At 42.6% G+C, this 25,196-nt stretch overlaps 1 protein-coding gene across 24 annotated transcripts in view; it reads right to left on the bottom strand.

Moving 5' to 3' along the window:
* Positions 1-25,196, bottom strand: part of kcnma1a (potassium large conductance calcium-activated channel, subfamily M, alpha member 1a) — a 277,460-nt gene that overhangs the window by 58,505 nt on the left and 193,759 nt on the right. For 12 of the 24 annotated variants that reach the window (XM_031835538.1, XM_031835527.1, XM_031835530.1 and 9 more), the window contains exons 8-17: positions 24,844-25,014; positions 20,830-20,921; positions 13,177-13,287; positions 11,514-11,619; positions 11,170-11,252; positions 11,016-11,085; positions 10,750-10,905; positions 8,063-8,172; positions 3,755-3,823; positions 2,949-2,960 (exon numbers count right to left, since the gene is read on the bottom strand). In XM_031835538.1, coding sequence (XP_031691398.1) covers positions 2,949-2,960; positions 3,755-3,823; positions 8,063-8,172; positions 10,750-10,905; positions 11,016-11,085; positions 11,170-11,252; positions 11,514-11,619; positions 13,177-13,287; positions 20,830-20,921; positions 24,844-25,014 — 980 coding nt within the window. The remainder of the gene's footprint in view (positions 1-2,948; positions 2,961-3,754; positions 3,824-8,062; positions 8,173-10,749; positions 10,906-11,015; positions 11,086-11,169; positions 11,253-11,513; positions 11,620-13,176; positions 13,288-20,829; positions 20,922-24,843; positions 25,015-25,196) is intronic. The other 12 variants (XM_031835531.1, XM_031835541.1, XM_031835550.1 and 9 more) reach the window with 1 other exon arrangement.

Below are 25,196 nucleotides of genomic sequence, written 5' to 3'. Positions count from 1 at the left end.
GTGGAAGGCAAGGGAATGAACAGCCCTCGGACTAAGACTACAGAGGAATAGGAATCATCTGCTATAGGCTTAAGTGTTGTTATATAGTGTATTAAAGTATTGTTAAAGTACTGCTACAGTACTGCTTTCGTGTATTATAGTATTGTTATAGCACTGCTTTAGGGTATTATAGTATTGTTATAGTACTGCTACAGTACTGCTCTAGGGTATTATAGTATTGTTATAGTACTGCTACAGTACTGCTCTAGGGTATTTGAGCTAAGAAATGTGATATGATATGCATTACATTATCAGTGTCCATGTTGATTTATCAGGGAGAACAAATTAATAACCAAGAATCTGAGGGAAAATGGCCATGTAATATTATCTAATGGATAAGTAATATTCATACTCAAATTCGTTCTAACCCCTAACACTGTAACCCCTAACCTCACAGAGCCTAAAACTGTATCCGCAAACATATGTCTACAGTAAAGAAGATAATGTAGATTTGGATGGTGTTTGTGCGTGTAGGGTGCCTGTATGGACTGGCTGTATCATTCCCCCTGAATTAGACTGAGACGAGAGTGGACGCCCAGTTCATTAATGGTTACCTGTGGGTAGGAATCATCAATGATGGGAGTGCAGACAGACTAACAAACGGAGCACACAGACTGACAGTCAGGGGACGACAACCCTGGCCTCCGAGCCCAGACGAAAGGGAAATGAATCATACTTTACTTTAGGAATACTTTCCTAACTTATTTTGATAATACTTAACAAATATTTGGCTTCTTGTTTTATGAATACTATACTTTGCCAATAGTTTACTTTACTAAGGCTTTATTATACTTTACTAATTTGACTAATCCTGTGTTTTACTAATACTTCATTGTACTTTACTAAAGTTTTATGCTTGACTGACTTGCTAATACCTGATTTGACTTTATTCACCTTTTAATTTACTAATACGTTATTTTACTTTACCAACTCTTTAATTTACTAATATGTTATTTTACAAACTCTTTAATTTACTAATACGTTATTTTACTTTACCAACTCTTTAATTTACTAATATGTTATTTTACAAACTCTTTAATTTACTAATACGTTATTTTACTTTACCAAATCTTTAATTTACTAATACGTTACTTTACCAACTCTTTAATTTACTAATACGTTATTTTACTTTACCAACTCTTTAATTTACTAATACGTTATTTTAATTGACCAACTCTTTAATTTACTAATATGTTATTTTACCAACTCTTTAATTTATTAATTATTCACTGTCATTCAATGTTCGGCCTTCATACATGAAATGTTTTTAGTTTTTGGTACTTTGGTACTGTTTAGACAGATTTTAGACAACTTATCTATACCAACATTATACTGTGTAAAAGTGCACGCAGGCTCAGAAAATAGCTGAGAGCAGCTGAAAACTACAGACTAATTTGCAAATGATAAAGAAAATCTTTCCTCTGGGCTCTACAAACAACGTACTTAAACAAGAAGGGGGCGATTGGATCAATTATAAAGCTGTAATCAATAGCAACAGCAAAATAACATGATATTCTGCTAAACTTAAGTTTAGAGTTGCCCTATTGAGCTTTATACCAGATAGAATGGCCCCAGCGTAGAAAACAGGAATCACGTTCGACATGCTGTTTCGGGAAAATACAAAATAAACTAACAAAGCCACTACAAAAAAAACACATTGCTGCCCAAATCTGAGATTTCACATAGTTTACACATTTCAGATCTAATAACAAAGAAATGAAACAAAATGTCATTTTTCTCCAATTATGCATAGAGGCACAAACTGTATCAAAACCTCATATTGTGAGCAACAAGGCAAGCATCCCATATGATAGTGTTATTACATGCAGTCACCAAACAGTGTAAAACAGACCAGGCATAGCCACCGCAGTACAGATAAAGAGACAGGTACGTAGATGCAGACTGTTGCAGTAACTTCTGTGCAGTTGGATTGTTTTCTTAAACACCAAACTGACAGGAAGTGACCTCATTTGATAACATCTACTCAGAGACACACAGATATGGGGGGTACATGGTGACTGACACGCACACAAGCTTACGCACACACGCACGCACACACACGCACAGAAAGCAAACCGTATCCACACACATATGACAAAACAGTAAGAAAGGGATGAAATGCAAGTATGAAGATGATTTGCAGCACCCATGGAAAACGTGGCCTAAAAACTCCATAGGATAAATGTTAAGTTATCCAAAGTCAATGGTCCCATGCCATGAATAAGATATGACATGGCTTAACAAATGCTGTTTGTATTGTAAAAATCTATAAAACATGCATTTGTGTCAAACTACAATGACATAATCAATCCACCGATTCCATAATATTGCAGAAATGTGCAACAAATCAACAATAGCCTAATCCATGATAAACCCTTCTGGGGTTCAGACATCAACAATCTGTTTCCCGACTGATAAGTGAGATGACACTATTAAAACTATAATAATATGAAGTAGTGTTGTGATGATGAGCATAGCACAAAAATAAAGAAACACCCGGGAAGAAAATTATAATCAGTTTGGCACAAAGTTCGCACACAGTTACGACTGACTGAGGACACTGAAAAAGAACTGAAGTGAGAGAGAAATTAAGCAGGACGACTGAAACGCGAGACAGAAAGAAACTGAAAACAGGAGGTAGAAATGGAGGGGATGGTGTTAGCCTGGGCACGTCGACAACATCAGACAAATCAGTTACAAACTAGTCAAATTCAACTATCCTCTCTCTGCCTGCAAAGAAGTTAGTGCATTAGGCACAAGGAACACAATCAAAGATAGAGTGAGACGTTGGCCCGTTTTGATATAGGGTTTGGAAATGGATCCTTAGGAAACATGACCCAAAGTCAGAAGCTCTAAAGGGTTGGCGATAGGGTTGAACTTTGGAGGGAAAGATAAGGAAGAGGGCATACCGCTTTCGGCTTCTGCAAACAACAAGAAAACAACCTCAAATCAAACAGTTGTTATTAACATAAAAGGAGAGATGAAAAATCATATTATGAATGTGTCTCAATATGTCTCAATTTGCTGTCCTTCTACCTTCTGATGGGGAAATGGAAGTGCTTGCTGTAGCACTCTGTGAAAAAGTTGGAAGACCTTCATATCACTTAGTAAACCAGAAGGTTGAAGATCTAGAAGAGCTGATCTTGTTACACATATTGCATCTGTGAAATCATTTACTTCTGCTATCAGAGAGATATGCAGTTCAGATGGCACTGAGAATGGTGGCACTATGTAGTGGAAAAAGCCTGGCATGACAAAAAGAAATGCCTCACGTATCATGTCCAGGTGCAAGCACACTACAAAAAGGCTGAGCAAAAGTTAAAAAATAAATGTTTTTCAAAATATATAACAAGTTAGTTAGACATGACTTCTTCAATAGTGATTTCATAATATAGTAAAAACTAAACTAAAACAACTCCACTATAAACGCATTATTTGCACAAAACCAGTTCACACTACTGTTGGGGTGGGTGGGATTTATAGTAGTATTTCATGTTAATAGTTAGCCAGTTAATAGTACCATATAGTGTTAATGGTTTTCATGGTTCAACACAGAGACAACTAGTTACAGATAAATCTTGAAAGACATCCTAAGATTTAAAAAGGTTCTGGGATGTTACAGACAGAGAGGTTCAGTGGTGATATACAGAACAAGAGCAGCCACGTTGTCCTGTACAACACAGAGAGAAACAGACAGAAACACAGAGACACAAACCTGCTCTCTCCCAGCTCCGACTTGTTCTCGATGGCGATAAGCAACAGCTTCAGCTTCACGTAGCACAGCCTGACACACACACACACAGACACACACACAGAGGATTGTAAGGGAATGGTATGCCTCTTCAAGGTTCTACATTATATAGTTACTATTTCAACATTACCAATAGTTTCAAATGAAAATGTTCCTTTTCTTTTATATTATATTAATTTACTCTTAATGTCATTGTCCTCCTCTATCTACCAACTATTCTTCAGCAGTTGTAGCAGTACCAGGGAACAGAACAGTGGTTGTAGCAGTACCAGGGACAGAACAGTGGTTGTAGCAGGACCAGGGAACAGAACAGTGGTTGTAGCAGTACCAGGGACAGAACAGTGGTTGTAGCAGTACCAGGGACAGAACAGTGGTTGTAGCAGGACCAGGGACAGAACAGTGGTTGTAGCAGGACCAGGGAACAGAACAGTGGTTGTAGCAGTACCAGGGAACAGAACAGTGGTTGTAGCAGTACCAGGGACAGAACAGTGGTTGTAGCAGGACCAGGGAACAGAACAGTGGTTGTAGCAGTACCAGGGAACAGAACAGTGGTTGTAGCAGTACCAGGGACAGAACAGTGGTTGAAGCAGTACCAGGGACAGAACAGTGGTTGAAGGAGTACCAGGGACAGAACAGTGGTTGTAGCAGTACCAGGGAACAGAACAGTGGTTGTAGCAGTACCAGGGACAGAACAGTGGTTGTAGCAGTACCAGGGAACAGAACAGTGGTTGTAGCAGTACCAGGGACAGAACAGTGGTTGAAGCAGTACCAGGGACAGAACAGTGGTTGTAGCAGTACCAGGGAACAGAACAGTGGTTGAAGCAGTACCAGGGACAGAACAGTGGTTGAAGCAGTACCAGGGAACAGAACAGTGGTTGTAGCAGTACCAGGGACAGAACAGTGGTTGTAGCAGTACCAGGGAACAGAACAGTGGTTGTAGCAGTACCAGGGACAGAACAGTGGTTGAAGCAGTACCAGGGACAGAACAGTGGTTGTAGCAGGACCAGGGAACAGAACAGTGGTTGTAGCAGTACCAGGGAACAGAACAGTGGTTGTAGCAGTACTAGGGATAGAACAGTGGTTGAAGCAGTACCAGGAATCAGAACAGTGGTTGTAGCAGTACCAGGAAACAGAACAGTGGTTGTAGCAGGACCAGGAAACAGAATAGTGGTTGTAGCAGAACCAGGGACAGAACAGTGGTTGTAGCACTACCTGGACTACCTGACATGATGACTCCTTGCTGTCCCCAGTCTATCTGACTGTGTTGCTGCTCCAGTTTCAACTGTTCTGCCTTATTATTATACGACCATGCTGGTCATTTATGAACATTTGAACATCTTGGCCATGTTCTGTTATAATCTCCACCCGGCACAGCCAGAAGAGGACTGGCCACCCCACATAGCCTGGTTCCTCTCTAGGTTTCTTCCTAGGTTTTGGCCTTTCTAGGGAGTTTTTCCTAGCCACCGTGCTTCTACACCTGCATTGCTTGCTGTTTGGGGTTTTAGGCTGGGTTTCTGTACAGCACTTTGAGATATCAGCTGATGTACGAAGGGCTATATAAATAAATTAGATTAGATTTGATTTGTAGCAGGACCAGGGAACAGAATAGTGGTTGTAGCAGAACCAGGGACAGAACAGTGGTTGTAGCAGTACCAGGGAACAGAACAGTGGTTGTTGCAGGACCTGGGAACAGAACAGTGGTTGTAGCAGAACCAGGGACAGAACAGTGGTTGTAGCAGTACCAGGGAACATAAGTGGTTGTAGCAGGACCAGGGAACAGAACAGTGGTTGTAGCAGAACCAGGGAACAGAACAGTGGTTGTAGCAGTACCAGGGAACAGAACAGTGGTTGTAGCAGGACCAGGGAACAGAACAGTGGTTGTAGCAGGACCAGGGAACAGAACAGTGGTTGTAGCAGGACCAAGGAACAGAACAGTGGTTGTAGCAGTACCAGGGAACAGAACAGGGGTTGTAGCAGTACCAGGGAACAGAACAGTGTTTGTAGAAGTACCAGGGAACAGAACAGTGGTTGTAGCAGGACCAGGGAACAGAACAGTGGTTGTAGCAGGACCAGGGAACAGAACAGTGGTTGTAGCAGGACCAGGGAACAGAACAGTGGTTGTAGCAGTACCAGGGAACAGAACAGGGGTTGTAGCAGTACCAGGGAACAGAACAGTGGTTGTAGCAGTACCAGGGAACAGAACAAGGGTTGTAGCAGTACCAGGGAACAGAACAGTGGGTGTAGCAGTACCAGGGAACAGAACAGTAGTTGTAGCAGCACCAGGGAACAGAACAGTGGTTGTAGCAGTACCAGGGAACAAAACAGTGGTTGTTGCAGTACCAGGGAACAAAACAGTGGTTGTAGCAGTACCAGGGAACAGAACAGTGGTTGTAGCAGTACCAGGGAACAGAACAAGGGTTGTAGCAGTACCAGGGAACAGAACAGTGGTTGTAGCAGTACCAGGGAACAGAACAGTAGTTGTAGCAGCACCAGGGAACAGAACAGCGGTTGTAGCAGTACCAGGGAACAAAACAGTGGTTGTTGCAGTACCAGGGAACAAAACAGTGGTTGTAGCAGGACCAGGGAACAAAACAGTGGTTGTTGCAGTACCAGGGAACAAAACAGTGGTTGTTGCAGTACCAGGGAACAGAACAGTGGTTGTAGCAGTACCAGGGAACAGAACAGCGGTTGTAGCAGTACCAGGGAACAGAACAGGGGTTGTTGCAGTACCAGGGAACAAAACAGTGGTTGTTGCAGTACCAGGGAACAGAACAGTGGTTGTAGCAGTACCAGGGAACAGAACAGCGGTTGTAGGAGTACCAGGGAACAGAACAGTGGTTGTAGCAGTACCAGGGAACAGAACAGCGGTTGTAGCAGTACCAGGGAACAGAACAGTGGTTGTAGCAGTACCAGGGAACAAAACAGCGGTTGTAGCAGTACCAGGGACAGAACAGTGGTTGTAGAAGTACCAGGGACAGAGCAGCGGTTGTAGCAGTACCAGGGAACAGAACTGGAGTTGTAGCAGTACCAGGGAACAGAACAGCGGTTGTAGCAGTACCAGGGAACAGAACAGCGGTTGTAGCAGTACCAGGGAACAGAACAGCGGTTGTAGCAGTACCAGGGAACAGAACAGCGGTTGTAGCAGTACCAGGGAACAGAACAGCGGTTGTAGCAGTACCAGGGACAGAACAGCGTTTGCAGCAGTACCAGGGACAGAACAGTGGTTGTAGCAGTACCAGGGACAGAACAGTGGTTGTAGCAGTACCAGGGAACAGAACAGCGGTTGTAGCAGTACCAGGGAACAGAACAGTGGTTGTAGCAGTACCAGGGAACAGAACAGCGGTTGTAGCAGTACCAGGGAACAGAACAGTGGTTGTAGCAGTACCAGGGAACAAAACAGCGGTTGTAGCAGTACCAGGGACAGAACAGTGGTTGTAGAAGTACCAGGGACAGAGCAGCGGTTGTAGCAGTACCAGGGAACAGAACTGGAGTTGTAGCAGTACCAGGTAACAGAACAGCGGTTGTAGCAGTACCAGGGAACAGAACAGCGGTTGTAGCAGTACCAGGGAACAGAACAGCGGTTGTAGCAGTACCAGGGAACAGAACAGCGGTTGTAGCAGTACCAGGGACAGAACAGCGTTTGCAGCAGTACCAGGGACAGAACAGTGGTTGTAGCAGTACCAGGGACAGAACAGTGGTTGTAGCAGTACCAGGGAACAGAACAGCGGTTGTAGCAGTACCAGGGAACAAAACAGTGATTGTAGCAGTACCAGGGAACAGAACAGTGGTTGTAGCAGTACCAGGGAACAGAACAGTGGTTGTAGCAGTACCAGGGAACAGAACAGCGGTTGTAGCAGTACCAGGGAACAGAACAGCGGTTATAGCAGTACCAGGGAACAGAACAGCGGTTGTAGCAGTACCAGGGAACAGAACAGCGGTTGTAGCAGTACCAGGGAACAGAACAGCGGTTGTAGCAGTACCAGGGAACAGAACAGCGGTTGTAGCAGTACCAGGGAACAGAACAGCGGTTGTAGCAGTACCAGGGAACAGAACAGCGGTTGTAGCAGTACCAGGGAACAGAACAGCGGTTGTAGCAGTACCAGGGAACAGAACAGCGGTTGTAGCAGTACCAGGGAACAGAACAGCGGTTGTAGCAGTACCAGGGACAGAACAGCGTTTGTACAGCAGCAGTAAAACAGAGCAGCAGAATGTAGCAGAGAGAGTTACCCATATCGGCCCAAGGACTAAATCACTGTGGTGTGTCATACTTACTCACAGACTGCTGGGAAGGAGAGCCCCACAAAGGCACTGGACAGATACTCTGTGTACATCTCATTAGCTACCCCTTCTAAATAGTACTTCTGCCACGTATCCTCTTCAATCTGAGAAGCAACAAGCACAACATACATATATAAATACGTAAAGATACATATAAATACATATATAAATACGTAAAGATACATATAAATACATAAAAATACATATACAAATGGAAAATGTGTATAGTAGTAACTTGAGCACAGTTATAAGCCACTTATAAGCCCATCCTCAATAGCAGTCTCTTAGTGATGGAGGAGAAGACACTTTGACGAACTGCAGACACAGTCAGATCCTTAGACCCATAATGAAACCGTCTCCATGTCTCTTTATCATAACTACACCCCATCCTAACTGCTGTACAGGCTTTAATATGGGACTCAGTTCCTCTATAACTACCACACACACATGCCTCGCCTGTTTGGGTAAGAGCAATTGGTCAGGCATCTATAGGGGAACACTAATCGAGGGGATCCTGTGGAGATGGCATCCATTATATTGTGTGTGTGTGTGTGTGTGTATTTTTGGGTCTCTCATTAGCACCTTTCACTAACTTTCTGGTTTTCTTCCTGTTTCAATCACCTGTGATGACAAATTGCCATGACGACGGACTATTATCGCCCTGGTAACAAAACAAGGCCTGATGAACTTCATCCAGATCTGACCAGACATCCCTCCATTCCCATTCACACACAGGCTCATTACAGACATCTGCAGCAGAATGTGTCAGAACTGAACTATTTCTCCATGATGTGTACCAAAAGGCACCATATTCCCTATATCGCGCTATGGGCCCTGGTCAAAAGTAGTGCACTAAATAGGGAATAGGATGCCATTTGGAACGCATTCTCTGTAATTACCTAGTAAGAGTTGTGCTGAGAAAAGCTGTCGGACACATCACTCTTCACATAGTTAAGAAGCCTCACAATAATCGGTCCTCAAGTGCAACCCACCATGCACTATAAGCATTCCGTTTATAGCGTTGTGCCTTTAGGTTCATATGTTTATGGAGGTCTCAAAGTCTAAGGCATGCTGACAGAATCAGAAGATGCCACCTCTATTACAGAACTATTTTAATTACTCCTGTCCTCTCTCTCTCAACCGCACAATGGTGCCATTCAAAATGGTTCATATTAGCATTTATGATAGATTTTGAATAATTTCATGTTCTTCGGTCATTCACATCGACTCTTTGATTCCAACTATTTTAATAATATACAGTATGCCATGTGTATTCATCCTGCTATTAAACCAGAGATGGTATGGTTTGAATATAGCGTTTTAGTTGACTTTGAGTGAAGCAATGGCGTGCTGACTTGGTGACAGTATATTATGTACAAGTTGTTTCACTAGGCTTGGCCTAGCATGAGTTCTGACTGAATAAGGCTGTATCGCTTCACAACTCATCAAATAATGGTAACAATGATACTGTAGCTCTTCATTTCTTCCTCTCATGTGAAGTGATTCCTCCCTTCTTTGTCAGATGTTCATGCGGGCTACATCATATCCACTGAGCTGCCATAGACGATGAGGGATGAGTTTCCTGAAAGCTTTGCAGCTGCCATATGGTAGATGATGAAAGCCGAACGTTTTAAATCCCTCTTTAACGAGGACAATGCCTTTTCATTCACAGCTTAGACCCCCTTTTATGGTTTAGCATCGATAGTCCATCTTTTCTACATTTCTTAGTCTGTTTTCATACAGGAAATATGGCCAGCAGATGTTTCTTCTCCATCCTGACCTCGTCAGCCCGCTCATTATAAACTTCTCCATTATCTTTACGACAAGAAGACCAGCTCTTTCATATAGGGGAGCACCTCTGCAATGCAGAGTACCAAAGATCCTACAGATTATATATGATAAACCAGACTGACTGAAAGACCGTTACGATTCTGAATGAAAACACTCACTCAGAAGATCAGAGCTCAGTCCTCCCATGGAATCACTTACAGTATCTATCCTGTAGTACTAGAGTAAATACCAAAGTAAAACAACATTGTGAACAGGTTGTGTTAATGTTACATTACTGTTATTGTGTCAACGTTACCTCTTATGACAGACCTCATTGTGAAAAGGTTGTGTTAGGGCTAGATTCAATCCCATCACCCCTTTTCGGCTATTTTAAAGGCCATGTTTACAAGTTTGCGGAGAGCACATTCACCTTAAATACTGCATACTGTATGTTGGCTCAAACGGAAATTACCCTTAAATGTCAATCATGCTATAACGTGGATCTTCTGCGGACCAGATTGAATCTAGGCCTTTATGTTACCTTACTGTTATTGTGTCAACATTATCTCGATGACAGACATTGTGAAAAGGTTGTGTTAATGTTACCGTGCTGACATTGTGTCAACATTATCTCGATGACAGACATTGTGAAAAGGTTGTGTTAATGTTACCGTGCTGACATTGTGTCAACATTATCTCGATGACAGACATTGTGAAAAGGTTGTGTTAATGTTACCGTGCTGACATTGTGTCAACATTATCTCGATGACAGACATTGTGAAAAGGTTGCGTTAATGTTACCGTGCTGACATTGCGTCAAATAATTTGTGCTAATGTTCCCTTATTGATATTGTTAGGTTGATGAAAGAGATATTTGTGAAAAGGTCATGTTAATGTTGTATCAACGTTACCTCGATGAAAGACCTCATGGAAAAGAGATTGGCAAGCATGGTGGAGAGGCCCTGGGCTAGACAGCTCTGAGCTATGAAGCCAGCCTTCAGCTCTGCTAGACAGATCGCATCATCCCCCTCCTTCCAGTTCCAGCTAGGAATGTTGAGCAGGTGAGCCTACACACACACACACACACACACACATTACACATCTCCAAAGACGTTTGAACCATAGTTATCTTATGTTGATCATTGCAGGAAGCATAGGAGTGATGTGCTGACCCTACCTTGTTATGGTATTGTAACATTTGAGTGATAATTCGTATCTTGGGGGAATAGTTCTTGATAGAGATGACCCTACAAATTCAAAAATATATATTGAACACATACTGTAAACAGTCCCCTCTCCAGAATTTTTATCATCATCATCATCATCATTACCTCATGATGTTGGAGGCATCTTCAGCATCGGGATCAGGACAGTATTTATTAGCCAGAATCAGACAGGCGTCTGCTGACTCAATCTATACAGGGAATGATAAAGAGTTAGAAAATACACAGCAGTAACCCTCTCACCTTTAAATATTCACATTTCAACCCAAGATTGATCTTTGTCAGGTCAACGCAAAGGTCCAACTTGGATTGAAACGTTGTCACTCTTAGATGGTGGGATCAGGAGCATTGGCCTTTTTTAGTATTTTCTTGTTTTCACACACAGCCTTTCATCCTGTAACTACAGTACAGTGTAATATGATTTATAACAGCAGTACATGCCAGTACAGTACCTTCACTCGGGCCAGATCGTGAGGGTTGAGAACAGATCCCTGGTAGAACTCCACTTGGGTAAAGTGGCGTTTGAACAAGGCTTCCAGCTCAAGATTAGGGGAAATACTACAGGAGCAGCGAGTGAGAGAGTGAAAGAGAAAGAGAGAGAGAGTGCAAGGACATATACATGTTGGGATTTGAAGTTGTTAACTAATGAAGCAGAAACTCTTTCCGAGTGACTCACAAGCAGTGTGCTCTGTACTATACTCAATCAAGGGGTTGGATCCCATAAAAAAAAGACATACACTACATGACCAAATGTATGTGGACACCTGCTAGTCAAACATCTCATTCCAAAATCATGGGCATTAATATGGAGTTGGATCCCCCTTCGTTGTTATAACAGCCTCCACTCTTCTGGGAAGGCTTTCCACAGGATATTGGAACATTGGTGCGGGGACTTGCTTCCATTCAGCCACAAGAGCATTAGTGAGGTCGGGCACTGATGTTTGATGATTAGGCCTGGCTTGCAGTCGGCGTTCCAATTCATCCCAAAGGCCAGTCAAGTTCTTCCACACCGATCTCGACATACCATTTCTCTATTGACGTCGCTTTGTGCACGGGGCATTGTCATGCAAACAGGAAAGGGCCTTCCCCCAAACTGTTGCCATAAAGTTGGAAGCACAGAATCGTCTAGAATGTCAGTGTATGCTGTAGCATTAAGATTTCCCTGCACTGTAACTAAGCGGCCTAGCCCGAACCATGAAAAAGAGCCCCAGACCATTATTACTCCACCAAACTTTACAGTTGGCACTATGCATTCGTGCAGGTAGCATTCTCCTGGCATCCGCCAAACCCAGATTCGTCCATTGGACTGGCAGATGGTGAAGTGTGATTCATCACTCCAGAGAATGCATTTCCACTGCAGCGAGCTTTACGCCACTCCAGCGAGCTTTACACCACTCTAGCCGATGCTTGGCGTTGCGCATGGTGATCTTAGGCTTGTGTGTGGCTGCTCGGACATGGAAACCCATTTCATGAAGTTCCCGTCGAACAGTTCTTGTACTGATTTTGCTGCCAGAGGCAGTTTGTAACTCGTAGTGAGTGTCGCAACCGAGGACAGATGATTTTTACGTGCTTCGCGCTTCTGCACTCAGCAGTCCCGCCCTGTGAGCTTGTGTGGCCTACCACTTTGCAGCTGAACCGTTGTTGCTCTTAGACGTTTCCACTTCACAATATCAGCACTTTCAGCTGATCGGGACAGCTCTAATCAGGCAGAAATTTGATGAACTGACTTGTTGGAAAGGTGGCATCCTATGACGGTGACACATTGAAAGTCACTGAGCTCTTCAGTACGAGCCATTCTACTGCCAATGTTTGTCTATGGAGATTGCATGGCTGTGTGTTCGATTTTGTACACCTAACAGCAACGGTTGTGGCTGAATTAGCCGAATACACTAATTTGAAGGGGTGTCCACATAGTTTTGTATATATAGTGTAGATATTTGATGCATACTTTAGAAATACATTAGACCCCACATTTAAAAAAAAGGGGAGGGATCATGAGAGAAAGAATATTTCTATTCATATATATATATATGTTTAATTTTTATATATTTGTAAAATATTTTTTACATTTTGCAATGTAATGGTTTAAAGTCAGGGAGCGAAACATGTACTTACTTATGGAGAAAAACTATTTCTACATTGACATCATCCCTGTCCTTGTGTAGGAAGTCTTTGAGGAAGTTGGAGACACTTTCGAGCGTTATATGACCACAGACCACAATGTGCCTGGAGAAAGGGGGGGTGGGGTGAAATCAACCTGAGCAAGGCAACATAAATCACAACTAACACAGGAATGCCCCGAAAAGAACACACACATCATACCAAAGCACTCTCAACTCCAATTCCCAATAAAAAAACATTTGTGTCAGAAAAATATATTCAGAAAACTAGACATGAATTTTGGTGTTGTTGTTTTTTCAGTAAAAGAAAACAAATCCCCACAAGAGTGAAAAACGTAGTTTCCCCCTCCATGACATGACGTGTGCAACCAAACCCTGAACTTTGAACCACTTTAAGGAGACCTAAAATATAATCCTACAGTACACATTCTGGTTTAGATTGTCATCCGTCCCCTTGCGTCAAACTGACCCTCTGAGATCCAAATACATGTTGACAAACACATGTACATCAATACACGCACGCTTTCATACAAGGCATTACTAAAAGCCTTCTAAAGTGGTTTCTTGGTCTGCGGCTGACAGGACCTCTAAACAGAACTTGAAGCTGGTTGACGTGTGGATGGCAGGATAGTGTGTTTAAAGTGAAGTGGAGTTCTATGTCAGACATAGAGCACTGCTGACTTCTGGGAGGAAGATGGATTTAGACAGATAGGGGATAGATCGGACTGGGGTCATGACTGGGGTCGTGACCTTGTTTGTCCAATGGTTCCACTCTGGGCTCCAGTGTCAGATGGTGATGATCCAGTCCAGAGAGAGAGGCTCTCAGATAGAGGGTTTCACAGTAATACTCACATAGGATCTTCACTCATACCAGAGTAGATTTGAGTCAGTTTAAACACAGATGCATCTCCTAGTCACTGTAACATATCAAGCCTGTTCAGGTGACTCAAAATACATATTATTTCGTTCTGTTCTCCAGCGCAAAGCAAAGATTTTGCAAGCTGCCTAGGGGAGGGTTTCCCAATGCCTCCATAGTTAAAGTAGTATGTTGATACACTACATAATCAAACTAATCCACAGGATTAAAGACAGTTTGAACTGTTCAGCTTTACCAATGGTCTCATTTGTACTGCGGTAGGAAAAACCAACTCAACGTCGTCGAGCCAATGTTCGACGTCACACCTCAAATGAAGAGAAACCCAAACATGTTCTTGTTGAGTCCAGCCTCTTGTCATCAAGGGGATTACATTGGACACAGAGACGGCGAGCTACCCTAATTGCCCTAAAAAGACCTGTAAGACAATCTGTGTAATTACAATGTCTCTATTCAAGAGATGCCACAAGACAAGAGATGACAAGATGCCAGATGACAATTCGCTTCTGCAGCTCTGTCCCTGTATGTGATTGGTGGAGCAGTTAGACTGTCTGTGCATTGGGTTACTGACTGAAGAACTGTGGTCTGGCCTGATCACTACAAGACCTAACTCATCAGGCTCAATATGTTCTAACGGAAACAAACACTGATCCAAACCCATGTTCTCATACTGGGAGAAGATGAGACCATTGGATGATACATTAACTCCTGTTGTATATGCAAGACTCGACTGTAAGAGTGTGAGTGAATTCTCTCAGCTGTGTGAATATGAACGGTACGGAAGTCCATATGAGTTCCAGTCCAGATCAGTGTGTCCAAAGTGGCATTGAAACACATTGAAGAGGTCTAAAGCAGACTGATGCATACTTAAGTGGACTGAAGCAGACTGAGGCCAGGCTGAGGCAGACTGATGCAGGCTAAAGCAGATTGAGGTGGTCATGGCCAGAGGAAAGGAGTAGACATGATCTGGTGGACACCTGGTAGACATGGTGACAACACATGGCCTGGTAGCCATTGAACACAATGATCTTCACAGATCTGGCCTTCATTCCATGAAGGGTTTAGAAGAGCAGCGGTGATTGTGGGCCCTGGACTAACTATCCAGCAATGTGATGAGGCTGTGAGCTCTCTGGTGAGATGATGAGCAGAGGTCTCAGTGAGATGTCAACAGCCATTGGCAGAAGATGATGTGTCCCATTCAGGGAGACAAAAACATCAGTCATGTTTTCCTACTCCCAATGTCCTGAAGTCATCTTCAGAGGCTGAGTACAGTATATGGGATTTGTGCAGCGTAGTAAATGGTTTATTGTGGCTCCGCATTAAGACAGGCGCGTGAGCACTCACACACTCTCTCACACACACGCACGCATGCACACACACACACACACACACACACACACACACACACACACACACACACACACACACACACACACACACACCGAGTTCATCTCAGACATCTCATATCCATGTACACTACCGTTCAGAAATGTGGAGTCACTTAGAAATGTTGCCTTTTTTTGTCCATTAAAATAACATCAAATTGATCAGAAATACAGTGTAGATATTGTTAATGTTGTAAATGACTATTGTAGCTGGAAACAGCAGATTTTTTTTATGGAATATCTACATAGGCGTACAGAGGCCCATTATCAGCAACCATCACTCCTGTGTTCCAATGGCACGTTGTGTTAGCTAATCCAAATCATTTTAAAAGGCTAATTGATCATTAGAAAACCCTTTTGCAATTATGTCAGCATAGCTGAAAACTGTTGTTCTGATAAAAGAAGCAATAAAACTGGCCTTCTTTAGAACAGTTGAGTATCTTGAGCATCAGCATTTGTGGGCCAGAAACAAAGAACTTTCTTCTGAAACCAATCAGTCTATTCTTGTTCTGAGAAATGATGGCTAATCCATGTGAAAAATTGCCAAGAAACTGAAGATCTCGTACAACGCTGTGTACTACTCCCTTCATAGAACAGCGCAAACTGCCTCTAACCAGAATAGAAAGAGCAGTGGGAGGCCCCGGTGCACAACTGAGCAAGAGGATATGTACATTCAAATTTCTAGTTTGAGAAACAGATGCCTCACAAGTCCTCAACTGGTAGATTCATTAAATAGTACCCACAAAACACCAGTCTCAATGTCAACAGTGAAGAGGCGACTCTGGGATGCTGGCCTTCTAGGCAGAGTTGCAAAGAATAGCCATACAGTATCTCAGAATGGTCAATAAAAATAAAAACACAAACACTGGACAGAGGATCTCTGCCTAGAAGGCCAGCTACAACAGTCTCTGTATTTCTGATCAATTTGATGTTATTTTCAAATGGACAAAAAAATAGCTTTTCCTTCAAAAACAAGTGCCACCAAATATTTGAACGGTAGTGTATATGAGTTATCAGTGGACAGATGTTTAAAGCGGAACCATTGTTGGGAGTATATAGCTTCCGTTGACTTCATTGCAGGATGGACAAACTACTGATCATTTTGCCTATTGGTGTGCCAGGGCTAGCATTATAAACAACAGCACAGTATCCAAGCCAAGGAAGGTATTTGGCTATATATTTAAGGAGTAGTAAGGATACGATTCAAAATCTATTCATTGGTTTGCAAAAAATATAACTTCCTTTAGGCTTATTCGACCTTGGACTCAAACACAAAAACTCAAGTTGTGTGTACAATCACGGTGGCACAGAACATATGAGAAAATATTACACATAGAAGTGCCACAATAGAAGGTGCACAGCATCACATTAAAATGCACAAGGGAAGTCTGAGAACATGCATTACAGACCATGCAGGATTTCAACCTAACAAACCATATCATCAGAAACACATCAAATACTTCACCACAGCAAACAGACAGCTCAAACACCAGCAACAGAGGCCACACCATTGATATCGCTCTGATCCATTGGCTGATACTATAGGATGCAGAAAGAATGGCACCAAAACAAACATATCTCTTGTGTCTTTCACTCAACAGCGGCCTCTATCTCTGTAACTAGTGAAACACGGTGTAGCATTAAAAATACATTTTGCCACAGAAACAAGGAAGATATATTTGGATGCTATCTAACCTGAATACTGGAGATGTTATTCATACTCTAATGTTACTCATGTAGGTAATTCATGTAGTTTATTCATGTTCAGTATCACATTAATTATGGTATTTATTTATGTTAATACATCGTGCATTAAATTCCCTAATGCGTACTGTACACATTATATAATATGTTTGACTGGGATGAGAGTCTCCAGGTCTCCACACCTCAGACTACAAGCCCTCATAGGCCTACAGAGAACTAACACATTCAGAGTACTGCAGGGTTCAGCCAGGGATTAGCCCAGTTTCCATACCAGTCCCTCTGTTTCAGTGGGGGCTAATGGAAACCACAGAGCCCTAATAAGAACCACAGTGCAGTGAGTCGAGAGCCAACACAACGCTCGTCTTTATGACATCAGTCTAGGCGACGTGAGATCTGTCACTACACTGACTGGTGTGTGTGTGTGTGTGTGCATGGGCGTGTCATGAAACTGTATTCTATGTCTACAGATAAAACACTTTAAGATGTATAATATTAAGTGGAAGTTGGAAATCTTCCTAACCCACAGTTTCGTGAACTTAACTTGTTTAGATTTTTCCTTGCCCAAAAAGTGTACTCTCCATAATGAAACAATAAACCATTATGACAAATGTGTTTGTATATGTATCTTGATATGTACATATAAAGTATGAACCCATACATACAGTATATAACATAACAATACACATATCTTGGTGCCAGTCTGAGCCTCTGTGCTTGGCAGGCTGACCTGGGGCCCCGATTACTACCACATGTACGGTACAGCCAGGGAAAAGGAGAAGGGGGATGGAGAGAGAGAGATAGCAAGAAATGGCGAGAGAGAGAGAGAGGTACAGTAAAGAGTGAAAGTGGGAGAGTGTGCGAAAGGGGGAGTGAGGGAGAGGGAAAGGTGGCGAGAGGGGGAGTAGGCAGTTTTGACAAACCCTTCTCTCAACACCCCGTCAGTGAACGGAGACGCAGGGCGCCAGCCAAACATAACATCTCGTTAATCTTGTCTCACTGAGGGGAAAAGGGGTAGAGAGAGAGAGAGAGATCGAGGGGGATAAAGGAGAGAATGAGGGAGAGTAGGATAAAGGAGAGAATGAGGGAGAGTAGGATAAAGGAGAGAATGAGGGAGAGTAGGATAAAGGAGAGAATGAGGGAAAGTAGGATAAAGGAGAGAATGAGGGAGAGTAGGATAAAGGAGAGAATGAGGGAGAGTAGGATAAAGGAGAGAATGAGGGAGAGTAGGATAAAGGAGAGAATGAGGGAGAGTAGGATAAAGAGAAGGAAGAAAAAGCGGGAGAGGAAGAAAATAGTAAGGTAGAACATATAAAGACGGTGAGAGAGAGAGAGATGCAGGAAGTCTCTTCATTCTGCTGAGCTAAACTATTAGGAGCAGTGAGGTTAGTCTGGGTCTAACTAAGAGGTTAGTTAGTCTGTGTGATGTGCTGTTGAGCCAGTAAGGTTTGAGCCACAGAACCAGGGATTCAGCCCCACTGTACATACACATACACACACACCACAGAACCAGGGACTCAGCCCCACTGTACATACACACACAACACAACAACCTGTGTTCTGAACGTCCACATACACACACACAGAGACACACCACAACCTCTTGCCCACACAACTACAGCCACACAAACCAAACAACGCAACACCACAGAACCAAGCGGGCAAAGCAAGCCAAGAGCAATCGAGAGCCTCCAATGAGAGCGAGGCATCCAGCATTCAGGGTGTGGGAGCTGACTGAAGATCATGGCCAGAGTCATGTCGAGCAGAGATGATGCGAGTGAGCGGTTAATAAGAGTCATGTCACACAGTGATGATGCGATGGGGCTGGTGGTGACAAGACAGGAAGTTGAGCTTTTTGTCAGGTTTGTCATGGGAACCATGAAGCATGAAAAAGCCAACAGAGCTGAGCTCAGGTCACAGAGAACATGCAGATAAATGATGCAAAAAAAAAAAAAAAAAACATGTCTTAATCAAAGTAAATCAAGCAAAATGAAAACAAGAAACAAAATCATATCCTGCAAGGTCATTGAGATTGATGATGCTACTAAAAGACCACCAATAATAATGCAGTTGAGGATGAATGTATTTTTCTATTTTCTTGTGAAGCAGAAACGTGTACTTTTTAGAGCTGATAGTAGGGGTTTCATGACTAGTTATTTTACAATGATGTATCATCATGACCCTGATTCATCCTTATAGTGAGAGCACAATTGAAGGAGGAATGTCATTGGACGGTCTCGGAATCAATAAGTAGGACAACACATAACAGTACTGTACATAATTAGGAATAAATCATCACATATTAATAGCATATGTCTATAATGTAGTCATGAAAGCTCTAGTTTTCAAATTAAATTAAAATGCAGCACATAGGATGTATCAAAGTAAAAAATAAAAACAAAAGCACAAGGATGGACTTCAGGTAATCATTGAGTGAGGGACAGAGTGAGAAAGAGAGAGTGATCAAGAGAGAACAAGAGAGAGAGAGAGAGAGAGAGAGAGAGAGAGAGAGAAAGAGAGAAGAAAGACAGGGAGAGAGAAAGATAGCAAGAGATCGAGAGAGGGAAGAAGAGAGAACACGAGAGAGACAGCGAGACAACGAGAGAGACAGCAAAAGAAAGAGAGCGAGAGAGAGAGAGCGAAAGAAGAAAGACAGAGAGAGAATAAAGACAGGGAGAGAATAAAGACAGAGAGAGAATAAAGACAGAGAGAGAATAAAGACAGGGAGAGAATAAAGACAGGGAGAGAATAAAGACAGAGAGAGAATAAAGACAGGGAGAGAATAAAGACAGGGAGAGAATAAAGACAGAGAGAATAAAGACAGAGAGAGAATAAAGACAGAGAGAGAATAAAGACAGAGAGAATAAAGACAGAGAGAGAATAAAGACAGGGAGAGAATAAAGACAGAGAGAGAATAAAGACAGAGAGAGAATAAAGACAGGGAGAGAATAAAGACAGGGAGAGAATAAAGACAGAGAGAATAAAGACAGAGAGAGAATAAAGACAGAGAGAGAATAAAGACAGAGAGAATAAAGACAGAGAGAGAATAAAGACAGAGAGAGAATAAAGACAGAGAGAATAAAGACAGAGAGAGAATAAAGACAGAGAGAATAAAGAGAGAGAGAGAATAAAGACAGAGATAATAAAGACAGAGAGAGAATAAAGACAGGGAGAGAATAAAGACAGGGAGAATAAAGACAGAGAGAGAATAAAGACAGAGAGAGAATAAAGACAGAGAGAATAAAGACAGAGAGAGAATAAAGAGAGAGAGAGAGAATAAAGACACAGAGAGAATAAAGACAGAGAGAGAATAAAGACAGGGGAAAGAGAGAAATAGAGAGAGTAAAGGGACATGGACATGTGTGTCCTTATGGCCAAGGTCTCCAGTCACGCAGTGTGACTTTAAAGTAATGGTAACTTGGTGAATCAACCCCCATATCACTCTTAACCTGAGGGGGAGCACTTGTGTCACACAACCACACCTTGACTGGATTTGGACTTACTTTCTGCCTCGTGTAGAGTTATAACTCCCTCCGTATTTCTTCCGATTAAGGATGAGAGCAGCAATTTCTGGCACGTAGCGAGCAAACATGGCCTACATGCATGAAACAGAAAAAAGAAAAGGGCATGCAGAAAGGGTTCTACCGCGTACAAGGAAAGACAGCAGAACCTTCCGGAAAATACTTACTTTCTCCCATTAACCGCACTATAGGAACCACCATATTTCTTGCGGTTTCCTATTAACTCTATGATTTCAGGGACGTAGCTGGCAAACATGGCCTAAGGAGAAGATGGGAGACAGAAGAAGAGACTAAAAAAAGAGACTATGCCATAGAGGAGGTGGAGGGGGAGTCGGCTAGCGGGCCCTTGAATCCAAACAGATTTCTGGCGAAGGGGTGGGGGGGTGTTTTTTTAAAGATATCAAATAAATGTGCAAATGCTGAAAAACTGGGGGGGATGAGTGTCCAAAAGTTTATCTCGTAGTTCTCACTTAGCACTGACACTTTAAAGAAGAGAACAAACTAAGAGATAGTGAGATGCATTGCCCAATCAAAGTTTTAGAAACATATTTGGGGGGTAAAAATAGGAAAGAAAACGTTTTAATTAAGAAAACCCCAGTTTTTAAGGGTCATGGGAAGAAAAAATGTAAAGCGTAAATATCGCCACAGCCGTCCAACAACGGTTGATCTGTGATAGGATCTAAAACATCTGGAAGTAGCAAAGAGAAGAGGGGAAAAAAACCTATGTGCCATGTTTTGTCCAACAAACACCAATGATGTGGCAGGTTGATTTGAGCAGGCCGGCCTGATGGTCCACAGCTGCAAAACACATTAAGACTCATTTGGAGGGCAGTGGGAATGAGCTGGATGCATTTTGCAAAGTTGCAGCCTCCTGTCCTGTCCGGACGTACTTCTCTCTTAACTGCCTATGTCAACAGCAATATCCTGCTAGCACTGTTTAGCCATTTTTGATAACTCTTTAGCTGCTGAGCTTTTTACTAGCCATTTATCTACCCACTAACTGTTTAGTTATTCACAAAGTGTTGTTTGTAAACCGTTTAGCGAACTGTCTAGATTGTTGCTATCCATTTAACTAACCACTACCTGTTGAGTTGCTTGCTAACCACCAACCTTTGAGAAGTTAGCTAACCTTATAGCTATTCACAAACTGTTGAGCTGTTGCTTACTGTTTAGCTGTCCACTAACTATTGAGCTGTTTGCTAACCATTTAGCTATCTACTATCTGTTGAGCTATGTGCCAACTGTTCAGCTATCCATGATCTATTTAGCTATTTTGTAACCGTTTTGAGCCTTTAACTAACCGTATAACTATTCACAAACTGTTGAGCTGTTGCTTAATGTTTAGCTATCCACTAACTGTTCAGGTTTTTGCTAAATGTTTTTATGTTGACATTTTAGTCATTTAGCAGACACTCTTATCCAGAGCGACTTACAGTAGTGAATGCATACATTTTCATACTGGACCCCCTTGGGAATCGTACCCACAATCCTGGCATTGCAAGCGCCATGCACTACCAACTGAGCTACACTCTACCAACCAAACTGTTCAGTTAACCATGAACTATTGAGCTATTTCATTACTGTTTTATCCATTAACCTTTTACTAAGCCAATATACTCACGAAACCCAAATCCAGGGGAAATAATGTGTTACGATGTGAGGTTGATGTGAGCGCTGCTTTGAGTTTGATCTGGGTTTACAGAATAACCACAATGGAGTAATTTAATGGCACTCCTGATAGGAAACAGACCTACTGCTGCCAGACCTAAACAGCCTCCAGACAGAGTAACACTCTTTCTTTCTTTGTTTCTTTCTCTTTCTTTCTTCACATCGCTATGACAACCACACGGAACACTCTCAAACAGCTGGAGGTCATCTTCTATTGGATCATATGAGATGGATCGAGTTACAGGCTAACAGTCTAAACTAACATAAATCTGTTTAGCTGCAGTGAGCCCATTTTCCTCTAGGGGGTGCTGTTCTGACTGGGGTTAAATGTCAGAGTGTAAAGAGCTGCGGTCGCTATGGTATCACTCAGGCTGGCCTAGGCCTGGTCTTCCTGCCACTGTGTTTGTTGGAATAGTGGGGAGGGACACGAGAGGAAGGGGGTAGTCCTGAAACAACAGACTGCTTTAAGAAGAACAGCAGCAACCGCATTATCAATCTGCTAGTAGCACATTATCTTATAACTCTACTCTTCAGACAAATACAATCCACAAGCTATAGGGAGGGAAGCAAGACATGAGTGACTATTGTCAAGTGCAAATATACAGTAGGCTACTACAGGAGGCATCACAGCAATAGTCCTAATAGACAAATATAGCATCAATAGTAACCTAAGCAGGTACTTACAGCACTTTCAGAAAGTATTCAGACCCCTTGACATTTTTCCATATTTTGTTACGTTACAGCCTTATTTTAAAATTGATTAAATTAATTTTTTTCCCTCATCAATCTACACACAATACCCCATAATGACAAAGCAAAAACAGTTTTTTTAGAAATGTTTGTAATTGTATTAATAATAAAAACAGAAATACCTTATTTACATAACTATTCAAACCCTTTGCTATGAGACTCGAAATTGAGCTCAGGTGCATCCTGTTTCCATTCAACATCCTTGAGATATTTCTACAACTTGATTGGAGTCCACCTGTGGTAAATTCAATTGATTGGACATGATTTGGAAAGGCACACACCTGTCTACAGTATGTAAGGTCCCACAGTTGACAGTGCATGTCAGAGCAAAAACCAAGCCATGAGGTCGAAGGAATTGTCTGTAGAGCTCCGAGACAGGATTGTGTCGAGGCACAGATCTGGGGAAGTGTACCAAAAAAATGTATGAAGCATTGAAGGTCCCCAAGAACACAGTGGCCTCCATCATTCTTAAATGGAAGAAATTTGGAACCACCAAGACTCTTCCTAGAGCTGGCCACCCTGCCAAACTTAGCAATCGGGGGAGAAGGGCCTTGGTCAGGGAGGTGACCAATAACCCGATGGTCACTGACGGAGCTCCAGAGCTCCACTGCGTAGATGGAGAACCTTCCAGAAGGACAACCATCTCTGCAGCGCTCTACCAATCAGGCCTTTATGGTAGAGTGGCCAGACTGAAGACACTCCTCAGTAAAAGGCACATGACAGCCTGCTTGGAGTTTGCCAAAAGGCACCTAAAGATTCTCAGACCATGAGAAACAAGATGCTCTGGTCTGATGAAACCTAGATTGAAATATTTGGTCTGAATGCCAAGCGTCACGTTTGGAGGAAACCTGGCACCATCCCTACGGTGAAGCATGGTGGTGGCAGCATCATGCTGTGGGGATGTTTTTCAGTGGCAGGGAGTACCTTGATGAAAACCTGCTCCAGAGCACTCAGGACCTCAGACTGGGGGTTAAGGTTCACCTTCCAACAGGACAATGACTCTAAGCACACAGCCAAGACAACGCAGGAGTGGCTTCGGGACAAGTCTCAGAGTGTCCTTGAACATCTCTGAAGAGACCTGAAAATAGCTATGGAGCGACGCATCCCATCCAACCTGACAGAGCGTGAGAGGATCTGCACAGAAGAATGGGAGAAACTCCCCAAATACAAGTGTGCCAAGCTTGTAGCATCATACCCAAGAAGACTTGAGGCAGTAATCACTGCCAAATGTGCTTCAACAAAGTACTGAGTAAAGGATCGGAATACTTGTGATATTTCAGTTTTGTATTTTTTTTATACATTTGCCCAAAATGATAAAAACCTGTTTTTGCTTTGTCATTATGGGGTATTGTGTGTAGATTGATTGAATGTTTAAAACATAGAATATACTTGCAGTGAAGCCGCTCAACAACTACATCACATTAGTCATCTAACAGACTCCCATCCAGAGCGACACACAGAAGCAACCAAAAAAATGTTTTTAATCAATTTTAGAATAAGCCTGTAACGTAACAAAACGTGGAAAAGGTCAAGAGGTCTGAGTACTTTCCGAATGCACTTTATACTGTACATATAAAAATAGGTAAGCTTAACAGTGCTATGTAAACATTGCTAACATTGATGAAGACATTGAAAGGCTAACTGTTCTGTCTGGTATAACAGTTCTATATAGTGTGAAAATGGGGACAGGCGGGTTGAGGGTGGGGGGGGGGGGGGGGGGGGGGGCAAAGGGGGGAGGAGGGGAGAGAAAAACGTTGTTTTACCAAACCCCCAAGGATGAAGAAGACCATGAACAGGCGTCCCAGGGTGGTTTTTGCATAGACATCCCCGTAGCCCACTGTTGACATAGTGACCATGAGCAAGTAGACACATTCCCAATAGGAAAGTGACTGGGAATTTTGGAAGTTTTCCCAAGGATCCCCTGAGTTTTCCACCTAAAAACGGTAGCGGGAAAGAGATTTGAACAGGGTAGAATGTCAGTCTTAAGCAACGACATTGGAAGGATTTTGATCACAACCCCTGAAGCAGGTTCTATATGTTCTGTGCATGCAGGTGCTCTAGGTTTGTCTTACCATCAACATGGTCTTAAGAGTCAATCAAGCCAGCATTGCAGAGT

The sequence above is a fragment of the Oncorhynchus kisutch genome, linkage group LG11 (assembly GCF_002021735.2).
Source record: "Oncorhynchus kisutch isolate 150728-3 linkage group LG11, Okis_V2, whole genome shotgun sequence".
Classification (NCBI taxonomy): domain Eukaryota; kingdom Metazoa; phylum Chordata; class Actinopteri; order Salmoniformes; family Salmonidae; genus Oncorhynchus; species Oncorhynchus kisutch.
Note: the sequence above shows the minus strand (reverse complement) of the source record. Positions and strands in the feature narration are given on the sequence as shown.